Source organism: Vanellus vanellus (assembly GCF_965231255.1).
Source record: "Vanellus vanellus genome assembly, chromosome: 1".
Classification (NCBI taxonomy): Eukaryota; Metazoa; Chordata; class Aves; order Charadriiformes; family Charadriidae; genus Vanellus; species Vanellus vanellus.
The window spans coordinates 32,142,783-32,160,203 of NC_138905.1; the positions used below are offsets into that span (position 1 = coordinate 32,142,783).

The 17,421-nt window shown below is 38.9% G+C and overlaps 1 protein-coding gene across 1 annotated transcript; it reads right to left on the reverse strand.

Moving 5' to 3' along the window:
• Positions 1-12,356: 12,356 nt before the first annotated feature.
• Positions 12,357-14,543, reverse strand: LOC309679539 (arg8-vasotocin receptor-like; the record flags this gene model as incomplete). The annotated part of the gene is made up of 2 exons (XM_082492882.1): positions 12,357-12,556; positions 13,628-14,543. The coding sequence occupies 2 exons, from the start codon at positions 14,541-14,543 to the stop codon at positions 12,357-12,359; spliced, it is 1,116 nt and encodes a 371-aa protein (XP_082349008.1).
• Positions 14,544-17,421: the final 2,878 nt, after the last annotated feature.

Sequence of the window (17,421 nt, forward strand, 5' to 3'; positions counted from 1 at the left end):
TATAGACCAACCTTCCCATCTTGTTAAAATCCTTGCTGCCAACAATTAGAAATAATAGAAATAGCATAAATTGCAATCTGAGAACAAAAAACAATAAATATCAATATGTCTGAAGGATTCATAAAAGGTTTTCCACTACATTGTCAGAACTTTGAAGTATTCAAAAAATATGTCACATAACTTTAGTTCAGATGCACAAGTAAACATTAAGCCATGACAAAATCCAGAATAGCAGCCAACTTCTTGGCTATTTATATATTGACCTAACTCAAGTATGCTTGGGAAATATAATAGACAAGTATTATGGTCTTAGAAAATTAACCATGAAAAATAGAATAAATGAGCTTCCTTAAATTCCCCATCAGTAGGTTTTGCCTACTTATAGACACAGGGCTTTGAGCCAAAACCAGAATTGATGAAATATTTAATCTATGTGGCATTCTCTGTTGGACAAGCCCCTGAGCAACCTGAAGTAACTAGACCTGTTTTGAGCAGGGGGTTGGACTCCATCTTCTCCAGTGATCCTTTCTAACCTCAATAATTGTATGATTCTATGGTAAAATATCTAGACCTTTTTCATTTAAAGTTAATCCTACTATAAGTTAGTACAAATTGTCGATTTTTGATGGGCATGTTCTTCATGAACAGCATCAAATGCAAACAAATTTCTGAAGGAAATGATGAAATGTAGCAATGTAGGACTTAGGTCTCAGTGTGGTGCCTTTTCAATGAACTATGCCATCTCCTGTAGGATGCACTTCCTGTGGGAAGACTGTCAGATCATTTTCTTTATTATACTGTGAAGTATACACTCCTGTAGGCCCCCTTTAGGTACTGGAAGGCCACAATAAGGTCTCCCCAGACCCTTCTCTTCTCCAGGCTGAATAACCCCAACTCTCTCAGCCTGTCCTCACAGGAAAGGTGCTCCAGCCCTCTGATCATCTTTGTGGCCCTTCTCTGGACCCTCTCCAACAGGTCTATGTCTTTCCTCTGTTGGGGGCTCCAGAGCTGGATGCAGTACTCCAGATGGGGTCTCACCAGAACAGAGTAGAGGGATAGCTACATACTATAATAAATTTAAATACTTCATACACATTTCTCTGGCAATGTTAAAAGAAATTGAAAAGCAATCCTTACCTCAGATCTGAGGAATAACCCAGTACGGAGTTATGGAGGATGGAAGACATCTGCTCCAGCCTCATGAATGTTTACCCAACCCTGCCCATTTCCCTCACATAACCACACGCTTGACCACAAATCCACAGCAATATTCAGTCCTGCTGCAGGTCTTGTTTGGACCCATCGTCCTGACTCCACCTGCAGCCAAGCCCTAGAAACACACGTTGCAGATATCACTAGTTCTTTGCAAGTAGGACACTACTTCTCATCTCCGCTGCCTGCCCATCAGCCAGCTCCAGGCTTCCAGCAGCCTCCTCCCGACGTCTCCACCATGCCTAGTGCCTGAGCTGCCACCTTCTTCCTGTTGGAACTCTCCCTGGTGGTTGAACTGGGGTGAATATCACTAGCAATCTACCCCATAGTTACTGGAAGCAATCTAGCATATTCACAATCAAATTCAGGGATAAAACTGCTTTTCACAGTTCACTTTCTTCAAACAAAGATCAGAGACAAGCCCTCAATGTGTAATTGGATCCTTATTAGTTTGAGAAGCCTCTGTTCATTTAATTGACATTCAATAAGACAAGTACGGCGTGCTTCGTAAAAATAGGGATCATATATTGGCACTTTTATTTAACACCCAGTGACTTTGATGTAGGCTGGCTTGTTAGGATATTAAAATTAGAACTGAGACAACCTTACAAGCTTCACACTTAAAACTTGCTGTAGTTCCCATTTAAGAACGCTTTATAAAAGAATTAATGCTGTTGCCATATGACAAATTTCTCAGAATAAGCCACCAACACGCTTTCCCAAATAGACATACACAAAAATAATGAGATTTACAAGAAAGTTTATTTCTGAAGCTGTTAAGCTAGGTTGAACTTCCGAGGAAGTGCATACACTGGTATCCTTGGTACCATTTCTGTTTATTCTCCGCGATCATTGTACTCTCGTATTTATTTAAAACAAACTTTTAAGGCTCTCACTTCTTTCCTCCCATCTCATTTCTTTCTTTTCTTACCCATTTCAGTCCCACTATTTTCATATTCAGGTGGACGAACACAAGGAGGTCTAAGAATGAGAACACAGTATAACTGGTTAGTATTTAAAATTATATCTGTAATTCATCTCTGTTCTTCAATAAACAAGCTGTTTTTTCAGAGGCTTACTCTTCAAAGGCTGCTTTTTTGCTAAGATTGCACATATCTTGGCCCCTTCCTTTAACCACACAACTATGGATATCTAAAATACACATTGTATATCACACTGCATTGCGGCTTGAAGATACAGGAAAACTTCACAGTAGTATTTGTACCGTGGGTAGCTGATGAAGGCAGATATACACTCTCATTAACTTGGTAGCGTTAATTCTCAGCGCAGTGTTGCTCTTTGGGAGTCACATTTTGGCATCTTGGCTGAGACTGCTGAAGGACGGGACAGGCTGAAAGCCTCTGTGTTCAACAGCTGATGTATAGAGTGAAAATAAAACACACTACGTTAGGAAAATATTCACACTTTCAAATTACTGTCTGACTAAAAAGGATTCACAACTTCTATCTTTGGCCGCTTGATAATGTTACGTTTAGTCTTAAATAAAGTGGTGAATATTTTATGGAAGGAATAGTTTTAATCTGTTTATATAGCACTCAGTATAATCATCTCTAAAAGACTGTTTTAAAGGTCTGTTTCATAGAGTAGGTGATTCGCCATCCCTGGAGGTGTTTAAAAAAGGGTAGACGTGGTATTTGGGGACATGGTTTAGAAGTGGTTTTGTCAGGGTAGGTTAATGGTTGGACTTGATGATCTTAAAGGTCCGTTCCAACCTCAGCAATTCTATGATTCTATGATAATGAAGAGAATAACTGATTTATATAATATTGTCTCCCTGTCTGACAAACAAATCAGTAAGGACCAGAAATCCACTTATATGGCTGCATACCCTTTGCATAAGAATAAGATGTATATCACTCCTTCCTCCAGATATCATGTAGAGTGTGCCAGGGACCAGGGCAGCCCCCAGGACAGTTTGCAAGGGTTCTTCCAGATCCCCGTGTTACCCTGAATCCTGATGTCTTCAGCCAGGCCTAAGATCAGGAGCCTCAAAAGGCGTCGGGTTGTTGTCACCCACTAGATACTTATTAGCTTTGAGACTGTGATTCAGTCATTGAAACTTTAATTTCAAACAGAACTCTCTCAAATTTCAGAAAAAAAAAAAAAAACACAATCAAGGCTTGGGAAGAAAGAGGTGCCAGATTGTTCAAGCAGCAATCAATTTCAAAGCTCAGACATTACAAAAAAAAAAAATAAAGTCATGTAAGCAGCTTAAAATTTGAACTGTTCATCTGCCAAGGAACAAATTGTAAACTTTAATAGTGATTACGTAGTCTGTAGATGTTCTCAGGGGGTAGGAAAAAATTAGTGCGAATGCTTCGGTAATTGTGTCATACAAATTGGCATGGTTCCCTGACCCTCAAACCTATATTTTCATCTCTCTGTTACAATTTCCTGTTCCGTAGCGTGCGTGCTGCAGAAAGCTTGCTTAGTAACTGCCTGGTTTTTATAGTCTGTGTTTCCTTAAATGTATTTGCTTGGTACTGAGGCAGGCGGCAAATGTGCCGCTCGATTACACAGCAACCGAACAACTGGCAGCAAACGTGGCCTTTGGGTTAACATTGCAGAGCATGGTAATGCTTCATAAACATAGTTCTGCATGTGACACATTAAGGTGCTTGGCAATATTGTTTTAAAGCCTACCCAGGGAGAAATAGTCCCGTTTTCTCCAGAGACCACAAAGGAAAGTACAGGGTTTCACGTGATGCCGCCTTTTGCCAAACCTCGCTTTAAACCAAATAGATGTGACAAACTTGTTGTTGATAGGGACGATGTAGGATTGGGCAATAATCGTGTTTGCATCTTACTGGATTTTGAATCTTGTAGTAAGTGGTCTGGTCCTAAATAGCCTAGGACACAAAGAAGCTTTTTAAGTACCTTCTCCTCCAATTTGCCCTTATGTTAAATGCAGATTTGTTTGTATGTCTGAAGGTGTATATATACTTGCTTTCGAACTTTGGTTCAGATAAGATTTTCTTTTAAACCAAGACAGTTTTCTGATTTATCTTGTCCATCACATGTGGTATGTTAAGCACTTTCATCTCTGGGCGATCGTTCACATTCTGAGCGCGCAGCACACCTTGGGGAGCACTACGAAGTGCAAAAGTTTGTGCCACTAATGAACACGCATCCAAATCATTTGCATTACCTTTTACACCAGAGGGGTGAGACATTTTGAAATAACTTGAATTAATAAAACTAACATTAATTTTTAGAGCTCTGGGGCATTCTGTGAAGAGTAGAATTTAAGGAAGCAGCATTTAAAAGAATTTTTAGAGTAAAATTTGAAGACGTGCTTCCATTCCTATTTTCCCATTCTCATTATTACACGGTAAATCATCATTCGATAACAATGTGAAATTATACAATGCTAAAATATTAACTTTGAAGGTTATGGATATTGTGACATTTTCTAGCTACACAGCATACTCACAATGTGGTTTTACGTTGTTCAATGTTAACAGAAATGTTGACATTTCTAGGAAAAATAATACTGTTTGCACAATTTCTTTCTCTTGCAGATGCAGGTCGTTGATGAACAATTTGAATGCAGTTCAGTTCCGAGATTTTTGTCTGAATCAACTCTACATTTCCCTCCAGGACACAAATGCATGTATAAACTTGTAATTGGTTGATTTCTCAACCTGAAGGCAAAGAAAATATTTCAGCTTTGGAGAGCAGCATAGAAAAAGACAGAGTATTACAACTTACGCAGTTTGTATCAAATCACAAGATTAAATTCTAACATATAAACACATCTACTTCTGACATGGATGTTTTTATTACAAAATGATGGACTTACCTGAGAAATTGATTTATACAACAGTATTCAATAGCATTCTAAGGATAGTCCTTTTATGCCTCCAGATATTTTACAGATAATACACATAAAATACTGTATTCCTTTTGATCCAAGTCTCAAGTTAACTCTTTGTCTTTTATCAGTGAATTAATTCTATCTTACCACTTCAACAGCTTAAAATTCAATAGGATTAGGCTAATTTTACATTTATAAAATTTCTCTCATCTTCTTTGATTTATAGAAAAGAATCTTTATTAAAGGAAAACCTGAACCTTCTGAATTAATACATAAGTCAGGTAAGCAGTCTGCTTCCTTCATTTCAGTGACTGAAAATGTATTTTTTATAGTGCCCCTGGGTAATAAAAAAAAAATAAAATTCAACACTTTGCAGCTTAGAGACAGTCCTTGCTTAAATTGCAAGATGAGCTTAAGTACAGGCTGCCCAGGGAGGTTGTGAAGTTTCCTTCTCTGGAGATATTCAAAACCCGCCTGGTTGTGTTCCTGTCCAACCTGCTGTAGGTGACCCTTCTTTGGCAGAGGGTTGAACCAGATGATCTCTGAAGGTCCCTTCCAACCCCCACCATTCTGTGATTCTGTGAACTGTCTCATTCTCGGCAGAACAAAACTTCTGTCACAGGGTAAACCCCTTCTCTTACAGAATCGTTAGGGAATTTCTACCAAAAGTATCAGACTAAGGTGACATTGTGGGGAAAAGGAGTCAAAAGATAAAGACATTGATATGTCTATATGTTTACATGTTGCAGAGATGCAACCATCTGTCGTCTCCTCCTTTTAGCCCCACGGAATGAGGAAGAGGTGGAGATGGGGGGAGTGTTGGGCAGAGCAACTCTGCCCTCTGGGCTCCCAAAATAGCCAGTGGCACCCTGTTAGGACTTGCCTGCACAGTCATCTGTATGTGCTAAGCAATGCTGTCAACTTCTACACGCTTGTTGCTCACATTATTGTGCTCATGCCCAGTTGGATAGTCAATGCACTGTTTCATCCCCCAAAAAAGCACAAGAAGTAGCTAAGGATATGCATGTGTTAGTGCCTCCAAGACAGACATCACCTGAGATATTTCTTGATCACTTGGCCTGTTTGTGCGCATCTGTTCATGGGCAGACATCCTTAGTAATTATACATGTGCTCCAGTTCTGATCATCTGTTGTCATCATTGTTCGCAGCCTAAATAAACACAATATGCTTTAGCCATCCAGTGTGCACCTTTAGTTCATGTGCATGCTTCGTGCACTCTGAGGGAGCTATTATATGGCACCTTACTCCTATTTGATCTTCCACATCCTCATCAGGGTGACTTTGGCAGGGAAATTTCCCAAAGACTGTGCATACGCTGGGCACGCGCCATCCAGGATCTGCAGGAGCAGCAGCAGAGCAGCCCTATGGCAGCTCCACGTCATTAACCAGCGTATTAAGCACGTGCATACTGACATTCAGGCACTTCAGCAGCTCTGTGTTTGACTTTCCATCACATCATTCCTTTAATAAAGTCTACATGTAGGTGTCATACAATCCAGTATTAGTCCTCTGTGTGAATGGAAACACAAATCAAGCCCAAATGCTACAGTGGAGTTTTTAATCTCTTCTTTCACAGCAAATGCATTAAAATCCAACATACCCAGGTGGCGAGAAGAAAATAAGGATTTCTTTCCTGAGGTTTTGCCAACATATTTTTTGTGAACAGATAGTTACAGCTGAACACATACCATCTCAGAAGATGAGACTGCATCAGTCTTGTCAACAGAGGATCAAGAATACGAATCACATCGCCAGCAGACTGGAATTTGTATTAAATGTGTCAATAAGCAGTGTGTTCACATCATGACTGTGCTTGCCAGAAGGTTTGTATTCCCTATGATGAAGTACAATTTTTCCCATCAGTAAGTCAAAAGCTGGAGCCACTCAGCATTAAATCATTTGAGGCCAGACATCCATTTACACATTTAGAGACACGGGCAAACATTTCCAATACACTGTGATAGCTAGCAGATAATTTATTCCTAGTATCTCTTCAAAGGTGGTCATACGGATAATAACCGAACTCAAGAATAAGCTAAGGAATACAAGACCAGCATCTTAAAGCAACAATTTTGGTTTAATATATACACAACTAAATGCATAAATATGAATTAATGTTTTGTGCGAAAATTCATCTTGGGGTAGCTTCATGGAATTCAATGCACAGAACAATAATCCTGGAACCAAAGAACATATCTATATCTTTTCAGCTAAATACAATAGTAACATCAGAGATAAAAGTTGCATTTGTGATTGAAATCATGCCTTTTATATTATTTCAGCTTCAGCACTGGTCTCTGTATGTTGCACTGTGCCAAGTTTATGTTTTGTTTTAAAACTTACTGTAGGTTATATGTTGATTTCAGTTAAATAATAATAATGATGATGATAACGACGATGATGACAATAAAAACAAGTCTTTCTTGTATGTGGCTTTGATATCTGTTACTGCATCAATTCTCTTGAAAAGGGGTCACTGGGATGTAAGGTGATGTCTGGCTCTAGTTGTATCCAACTCCTCAGACATCATTTACGCAGATCTTCAAGGTCATATGGTTTTGTTTGGCATTTTTCAAACTTCTTTCCCAGATGGTATTGAAATGTTTCCTCCACAAGGTCCTACTGATTCCTGTGTTGTCAACCCAGAATTCAGGAGATTTGTTGCTAAAATTTGGGTAGTATATAATATAATATATATGTAATATAATATATAAATAACTATAACTATAAATATATAATATATAAACAAAAGGCTTCTAGCCTTTTGTTTCAGAGATGCAAAATGAAGACAACCTGGGGTACCTCTGCAAGAGATTAGGGTGGGCAGAGTTTGGGAACTGTACTGCAGAGCAAGAGGCCCTACCTGGGACCATGAGAACATAGAGGGCCTGGGGTTGGCACACATAGTACTGAAGAGGTGGATTTTGGCATGGCAGTTGGAGTTTTGATGTAGTAGCACAAATCACATCAGCTTTCATTTCTGATTTTCTGTCTGTGTGATTTCCTTTCAATTCAAATATATACGGATCAGCTAATACAGCAGTAAATAAATTATTTATGACTGCCTTACTGTAAGCAATACAATTACCATTTTAACTGTTTTCCTTTGCAATCCTGTTTTTCTGCATGTATGAATCATCTGGTTCACAGTCATGGAGGCTTCCTGTAGATACCCAGGGCATTCAGGCATCTTTTTTTGCTTTTTTTTTTTTTTTCTCTGAGGAATCCAACCCAGACTGGATTTGTCCGAAAGAACTGAGTTGCTGGATCATCATGCTTTGCCTTTTTCTGCTCATGATACTCTTCAGCCAAGAATAGCTTACATTCACAAGCCCTTGAGGATACTTTTAGCCTGGCCATGTGTTTGGGAACTAGACAATACAGCCATGTCTGCATGCCATGTCTGCCTCACATAATAAACTCCGCTAGTTCCAACTTGGGTCTCCATGTCACGGAGTTTATTCGACCCGATAACCAGTTACCATTGTCAGAAGAAAGTGATCAAAGTGAAATTGGCAGGACATGAGTTTGGCCCCGTCTTTAAAATTTGCCAGCATCATTTCATTAAAGAGATTATCACCTGACACCTCTGGCTTCAGTATTCACCATTTACAAGTATCTGAACTGGGACTGACTACAAAAATACAGCAGCAGTCCTGTAGAATAACAGAATTATCAAAATACACTGTAAAGAATGCAAAACACATGTTGGGATTTTCCTTTCATTCTACTAGGGGTTTGGTTGGTTTTTTTTTTCTGTAATAAATCTATACAGAATTGATAGATTACATTGTCTTTGATTCTTCTTATCTATACTGCAAAACATAAACAAATAGTTTTTAAAAACCTAATTCCTTTTACTGAACTCTGCCTTTCCCAACTGGTAATGAAACCCTGGAAATTAAAAAAAAAACAACCCACCAGATAACCAGAAACTACATTGCAGTGCCAGTATCAACAACATAGCCATTCACTTCAAGAGTGTGAACTTATACTCTATGTATTTTTCCACTCAGAAATTATTCGTGTGAGAAAAAATAATCTAGGCATTGATGAGGAAGGCTTTCATCTGATAATTGGATTTTTTTCATTTTCACATGCCTTCCACAGTGCCTCCTGGGACTTGTATGTTCAAGTTTCTGACTCTCCCATATGGATCAAACACCTTGGCCAGACCACAGGGATGTCTCACAGTCATCCCTCTTAATGAGACACTGTAATGCCTATTGGAAATCTAAGTGACAGTGAATTGGAATATAATCCAGCTGAAGAATCAAAATACAGAGGAAAACAAGGGCACAAGATGTTCAAACTAGAGCTCCCAAGAAAAATAATGGCCATATTTACAAAGAGAAAAAATTCATTATATTTTAAAATGTCTTTTTCTTTGAGAAATAAGAAAAGACCTGTAAAGGATACTTTATTAGAAAAAAAAAAAAAAAGTCATCAAAATGAATTTTCCATCATTTGTAAGTGAGTTTTGACAAAAAACACAGACCAGAAGCAAAATCCCCATCAAGTGTGTTTGTCAGGAGTCAGTGCTGCCCAGGGGGCAGGCAGGGCAGTCCATGCAGGATAATGACTTACATCTGGAATCACAGAATCACAGAATCACAGAATTATCAGAGTTGGAAGGGACCTCTAGAGATCATCTAGTCCAACTCCCCTGCTAAAGCAGGATTGCCTAGAGCACATTACTCAGGACTGCATCCAGGCGGATGAAAATCTCCAGGGAAGGGGAGAGAAACAGGGAAAACACAGCCCAATCCACTTTGCCAGAAAAAAAAAGCAGGAATACCTGCCTTTCAAATACCTTCTGGATGGACCGAAACTACAAGTGCCTTTAGTTCAACACCATAGTACAGTAACCTTTATTTTTCTTCTTAACAGCAGAACTGATCTCAGTGGAAAGAAAATGAAAAAATCATAAGGACAGCACTAGAGAGACGAAAATACCATTGTTCCGAACATTACAGATAGTGAGCATTCATTATTGAACTTAAGTTCTGATATTTCATTCACTACATGATCAACACATCTGAAATATGGACAGTTAATATTGCTCTCAGACTTTTAAAGAACTCATTGAGCTACTGTTATTTGAGAAATCAAGCTCTACCATATTATTTATAGAGCTAGTAACAAATATATGAACAATGCAGAAATGTAACTAGTAAAAGTTACACTTTTTAAATATCAGAGGCCAGATCAGGTGGTGTGAAATGGCAGGGCTCCGTGGCGCTCCCTGAGCAGTGCTGTGACTTATGTCAGTTTTGGACGTGGATGACTATTTGCATATCATTTGAATGCCTGTTTTCCTTGCAAATGTATACCTCTTGAGGCTTTCGGTGTATTTTGCTGCAAATCCAGCAGTACAATGACACAGGTAATTCCTTCAAGCATTTCCATTTACAGTTTCCTTCAACACTGCGTATTTACTATGTAACTAACTGCAAACAAACAAAGTAGAAAAACAAAAAAAAAACCCACCATTTACCACTGGATTAAGTCATAAGGGAGAACCTAACTGAGAGCTAATTTGAATGAAAGTCTTAGAAAGTCAATGGCAGAATACAACAAATATCCTATTAATAGTATAGATTGTATCTTGGATGTTCATACCCCAGACACGGACACTGTCATTTGAATTACAGAATTGCTCTAACTGGGGACATGTTGTGGGGTAGAATTAACAAATATTAATTGAAGAGAGGGAAAAAAAAAAAAACACAGCAAGAAAAAAGTACGAGTTGCAATTATAATAAGACACTTCATACAGACTTCCCATTCTTGTCTGGTTCTGGTACTAGCTTCATCTACCTTCCCCCTCTTCCTACTTGCTGGACACCTGTTCTTCTCACCAGTTGAACTGGGACACTAGCTTTTCCCATCATAAAGAAGAGAAATATTTTGTTTGTGCCCCATATCTGGTCTAACTATACAGGAAATAGAAATTATAGAATATTCAGTTATATCACCACACATTAACCTGACGTGTAACTATTCATTATACAGCAGCACTTCTCACAATTCAATCCGTATTTAGTTTAAATCAATATTTCTTTGAGTACAATTTAGAGACTATTAAAAAAATCCCACTTTTATAGCTTTTCCATTGAAATTTGAGATTGCTAGCACTCATAAAAATGAAACATGAATAGCACTGATGAAACACGGTATAACGTAGGCAGATGATATGCAAGTATCACCAAGAATCTCTGTGAATGCAGCTCTATTCTCACCTGAAAGAGTCCTGCTGACATTCCTTCCATACTCTGATTAGATTGCAGACACTGAAAGGGGAATAAATAGCTACCTGCACAAACCACCTACAAACTAGCAAGCAAATGGCATCCTGAGATAAAGATACGCAGATTTATTTTTACCACGAAGGGGAAATAATTGAATTTGAACCTGAAGGGGTTCTAAGCACACTCTGTCAATAAATTGCATGCTAGAAAAAATAGGTCTGAATACCAAATCAAAGTGTACATTCCCAGTGCCTGTTGTTATTTAAAGTATGTATACATGTGTCTGTATGCCTGGGGAATTTCAGTTAACTGCTTGCACATCAGCAAATGCATGGAAGATCAAATCCTATGGTGTGAAGCCACAAACCTGGACTGCTACTATGCTGCCGACCTCCTGCGATCCACGATGGCACCTGAAACTCAAGTATGTGTGCAGTGTCACAAGGACACTGAATTCTTTTTTGAAAATGATACTAAGCTGCTAGGCATTTTATAAAAGTGCATAAGGAGTTAATTTAAAACAGGTACTAATCATAGCTGGTAATGGATTTTTCTGACTTTCTGCTGCCTTCTCAAGATTTGTCAGACGGTCCCCCAATCACACCAGAATGATGAACAATTCATGGTTTGATTTGAACACATATTCAAGTCTAATTACGTCTGATACTTTTCCAATTATGTTTCAATTTCTTGGACCAGTTAGTTGTGAAATTTTACTACGTAGAAATCTGGAATCACAGAGAATCACAGAAGAGAAAGTACTTAAGGATGAAAAATACCTAAGATACTTTTATGTATCTTTGCCAGTCTTCAGAAGAATTCATTCTGATAACACAGTCGTGATGGAAGCACCGAGCCGGGCTTGCACAACACAGAAACTTCCTGTATACGCTACAGAACTGCAGAGAAATATATTTATACAACAAAAGACACCTTTCCAGCTTCCTTTTCCACAAAACAAGGGACAGTGGTAAAATACCGATATGTCTTGCAAACATAGCAAATATAACAAAACAACAAAAAGCATTCAACATTTATGCAGAGGTACTGTTTTCCTCAGGGTCTCTGTCTCCGAGATGAATGCTCCCCGTGATCACTGATTCCTCTTGAGCCGAGGTGTTCTCCAGCTGCTTATTTGCGCAATATGGAATGTGGCCACAAAAATACATGTAAATCCATGGGTTGGTGCAACTATTTAAATTGCCAAGGAGCATGATAATAGTGAATGCCGAACCTAGAAGGAAATAGTTAAAGGAATAACGGAGTAAATAAAGCACTCCTACAAATATGCAACATTTTCACAGCCTGCTGCTTTCTGGTGTACCTGCTTACATATTATAGTAGGATATTCCATAAAATTTGTAATTGTTGAAGGTATGAAGCACACTCTATTGTATGCATTTCAGAGTTAAACAGTTCCATATAGCTCTTTTTTTGATGCAGCTGCATTAAATTTAAAATCAATTTCTAACCTGCTATACAGATATGGATAAATACAAATATAGATACTGATATCAATATATGTACAGTAAGACTCAAATTTACACTGACAGAAAGAATTCTTAAAACAAAGATCAGATGCTCTCTTTTCATGAGACAGCTATTATCGTTTTCTTCTCCTTTGGTTTATGTCTTTGAGTTTAGAATAGGTGAACTTAAATAAAGTCACATACAGAGTCTGCCTTTCACAAAGAGGCAACAGTAAAAGTTTGACAAGATTAATTTTGTTTACAACATGGTGTTCTTTGATATCTTTCTCGGGCTTGCTTTTTGTGCTTTATAAGCAGCTGTTTCACAACTTTAATTGTTTCATAGTGCACTATAGAGATTTCATCAATATGTTTTCAATATTAAAAAAAAAAAATCCAGATGTCTTGTAACATCACTGTTCTATCTAGTAAATAAGAAATCTTTCCCTTTTTTACTTTGAAGAGTTAATTATGCCTTTTCACCTCAAGAACCCAAAATACTGCTCCTATAATATCTAAAATCTCTGAAAGTCTGAACCTTTGCCGGAGCAGATGATACTTTTCCCTGTGCTGTTTATTAATCTTTAAATCATTAATCACTCAAAAGATACACACACACACACAAAATACACATTTATATCATGTTTTGATCACAGAACACATGACGTTTTCTGTACCTAATTAAATAAAGCAGATAATGAATCCAGGATTTTCTTTTTAATCATACTCAAATGATCACGTGTAACTTTTACACAAAAGCAAAGTGCAAATATAAAGCAATAGAGCAACGTGCTAGCTCATTATGAAGTTATGAATGAGGATGGAGAGTATCTTACCTTCAGTCACGACACTGGGGAACCACACAGACCACAGCTGTGCAATGAAGAAAGGTGACCAACAGAGAACATACGCAACAACTGTCACCACTGTCATTTTTACAGTCTTGATCATAGCCTTTGAAATACAGTTCACACTGCTCGCTCGGGATGGCAGGACTTGCTTCTGATTTGTTACTTCGTATTCATTCTGGTTTTTCACATATATATTTCTTTTGATTATTTTGCAAATCTTAACCTGGCACGTGATAAGGATGGCTGAGGGAATGAAGAATATAACTACAAAAATCCAAGTCACATATGCCCTCGGGCCCCACGGCTGAATAAATTCACCCCAACACTCAAAGATACCTGGAGATATTTCAGTCTTAGAAAAGATAAATACCTGGGGTAGGCTAAGAATCAGTGATATAGACCAGCTGGTGCAAATGGGGATGTTCCAGAGAGCTCTCTTCTTTTGGAAAGTGACCATAGGGTAGCACACTGCTTGATATCTGTCCACTGTCATGACTACTATCATATAAGTGGAGGCAAACATGCCCAGCAATTGTAGATACTTGATAATTCTGCACAAGAAATCTGGCCCTATGAAAACGTCTGTAATGTCCCATATGAGTTGAGGCAGCACTTGAAAAAAGGCTACCACTAAGTCAGCAATGCTGAGGTGAAGCATGAATACATACATCCTAGAGAGCTTCTTTCTTCTTCGCCACAGCACCAGTATGAGAATAAAATTGCCCACAGACGCTGTCAGAAATATGACCCCCAGTACAGCAATCTCTACCTGAGCTAATTGCTCATCTCTTTCTGGTCTTCCACCAGGATCTGACTGATTTGTCAAACTCAGGAATCTGTGAGGAGAAGGACTCTCGGTCTGATGTGTGTTATCCTGCATAGGAAATGAAAAATTCTTCATAGTGCACAGAAGCCACTTACAGTAGCTGCTACTTGCGACTCGGGTTGACAGCTGTGAAGTACCGGCTAGCAAACAAACCAGCCCGGGTTCAGGTTTCGGTCTATCTTCGAGCAAATCTCCTCCTGCTTGTGCGAACTAAAGCAGTGGGACCTGGATCTTGATAAAATTCTGCCTCTTGCCGGCGTGCAAGAAGGCTTTATATAGGCTCCCAGCAGAGCCTTATGTAACTGCAGAGCCCTCGGGTAGGCTGCAGGGACCGCAGCCAATGGCAGACCGAGCCACACAATTGGGGGAAATATATAAATAAAAGGCAAACTTCAGAGGCTCAACGTAATTCAATTACTCACTTCAGTCAAAGCCCGAACTTGTAAATAGCTGTGGCCAAAATCATACTTAAATGATCTTACTCGGGAGAGGTCTTGCAAATATTTTTTTTACGCAAACCAGAAGTGCATGCTTGGGCTGAAGCGGGAGGAATGTTTACACATAGATGGAAAGTTGGGCCCCTGAGCCCAGGCGCATCGTAGCTGCAATTCTCTAGGCTCCTGGGGCATGACCACATCCTAAATGCAGCAGAGACAAAGTAGTGCATTTTTTCCATAGCTTTTTTTTTTCCCCTTCTCTTTTTTCGAGTCACCTGATTCTGAAAAAAAAATAATATATTTTAACTGCCCTAAAAATAATCTTTTTATTGCAAGATGGGGTCAAGACTTAAAGGTTTTTTCTCAGCAAAATGAAAAATAACACATGTGAAATAAATTACTTTAATGGGACTGTGAGTCTACTGAGAATTTAACAGAAAAATAAGTGAAAATTCAGTGGGAAATCCAACTCAGCAAAAGGTCTCTACAATGAAACAATTTCCAAGGGTCTCTATTTTACTATAGCGCTAAAGGCTGGAACGTCATTTTTCTGTACCTAATCCTTTTGATTTTGTGGAGCAAGTTGTATCACGACCACAAGAATTTCATTGTTCTTCGATCTTCCAGTATGACTTTTGTGTATTGTTAGTGGCAGACAAGAAGAGCAATAGATTTAATTCTATTTTTTCTCCCTCAGTCTGCCCTCTTAATCACAAAAGACGGATTTAATAAAATGAATTTATTTAATATGAAAGATAACACATAATTGTATGCAATCTTGCCTGAAGTTAGAGCCGTCATATCCTTTTGGTTACAGTCGGGAGACTGGTCATTTGAAGTCTTTCTGAAGAGGAAAATGATAAGGTTAAAAGTATGTCCATGCTGCATGTATAGTACATAATACTGCACCTACACTGATTAATCACTGTGATCATGACTATGTTATGAAACCAGCTGAGAAATCTTGTAAACACACTACCATCTCTTTGGCACTAAATGTTTTCATGTATTACCAGACAGGGGAAGGGCAAAATTCATAAACAGGATGCTGAGAGAGACTACAACGGTTTATAAAAACAGCCTGATCACTTTTCTCTCCCTCGTTTCCCCTTCCATCCCAGCATGGGACTGATGTTGGCATCTCAAGCAAGGGTAAGACAAGCAAGAACAGACAAGCTGAACAACCTCAGGAAACTTTGCCACCCACAGCAGCTATAAGTATCCACAATCCAGATTTGGCTGAACGCTGTTGCAGCTGCCTGAGCCTACAACAGCTTTTCTCCATGACCATGTTGCAAAGAGTATGAATCACGACAACTTAATCTAATATACCTGATAATTTTTTTCCTAAATGGAAGCCTATTTGTAGGAAATTTGGATCCCTGAGGTTGTTTCCTTTCAGTTTTCCCCCCAGTTTGGAATCTATCTCAATTAGTGGGAAACAGCACGGCAAGACCATAAAGGAACAAATGGTTTTGCCTTTACCCTCGCCCTCCCTTCACCCAGCAACTTCCAGAAGAATAACTGAATTGGCCGCAGACCACGAATCCCTGGCAATTGTGCTGATGGCAAACACTGCACTGCAGAGCAGGCTGGCTGATCTCCAGTTCTGCCTTCAGATGGAAACAAAATTTCAAGTGTATGCTCCAAAATCATTTACTTTGACCATCCTCACTCCATGAGTTAACAAAAAGCCAGGTGGGATCTTTATTCTTCTAGCAGGATACTGGGTAGCCATCTACATCTAGGCAGAGCTAGGACTAAGAGGGTTGAAACAGGAACATGATGAACAGAAAACGAAGCCCAGGGTCAGACATGGAAGATAAACTTACATTTCATGATCTGAAAGACGATCAAGGAATTATATGTAAAAAGACCAGAATATGCAACACAAGCCACTTCTGGGACACTATTGGAAGACTAACCGGAATATAGTACCAGAAGCATAGATTCGTATGATTTTCACAGCACATAATGTATGGGTAGACATGTATTTCAGGCAAATGTGTTTTAGCACCTACACCCAGAATAGTTAAACAAGATCCTTGGAAACAGGCAACTCTTCCTAAGCGCACACACACACGCAGCACACACTGTCTGGGCAGCAGACACGCTATAATTAAGGTGTCAGGCCCAGCATGTAGACATAGGTTAAAGGGCAGGCACGCTCTGCAACCAGTAGCCTTTGCCATGTTTATAAAAAGGGAGGTGGCCCTCCTTGTACAAGTTGTCCTAGTGATGTAAGACTCCATCTTGCATATAATCAGTTCAATATATGTTAATGGTTTCGTAACTTTATAATTGTGCCCTTTCCATCTTTTTCATCCACGCTAGCAGACGTTCAGGATAACGTTATACTGAAATTGAATCCACTCTGGGAATATAACTCACTGAGAAAAGAAAAACAGGATAACAGATGAAAATGTTTAAGTAGTCTTAGCTGTTCTTTTACTCCAATAGTGTCCTCCTGTTGCCCAGCTTTGCTTCATTCCAAACCATATCTGTCCAAGTTAAAT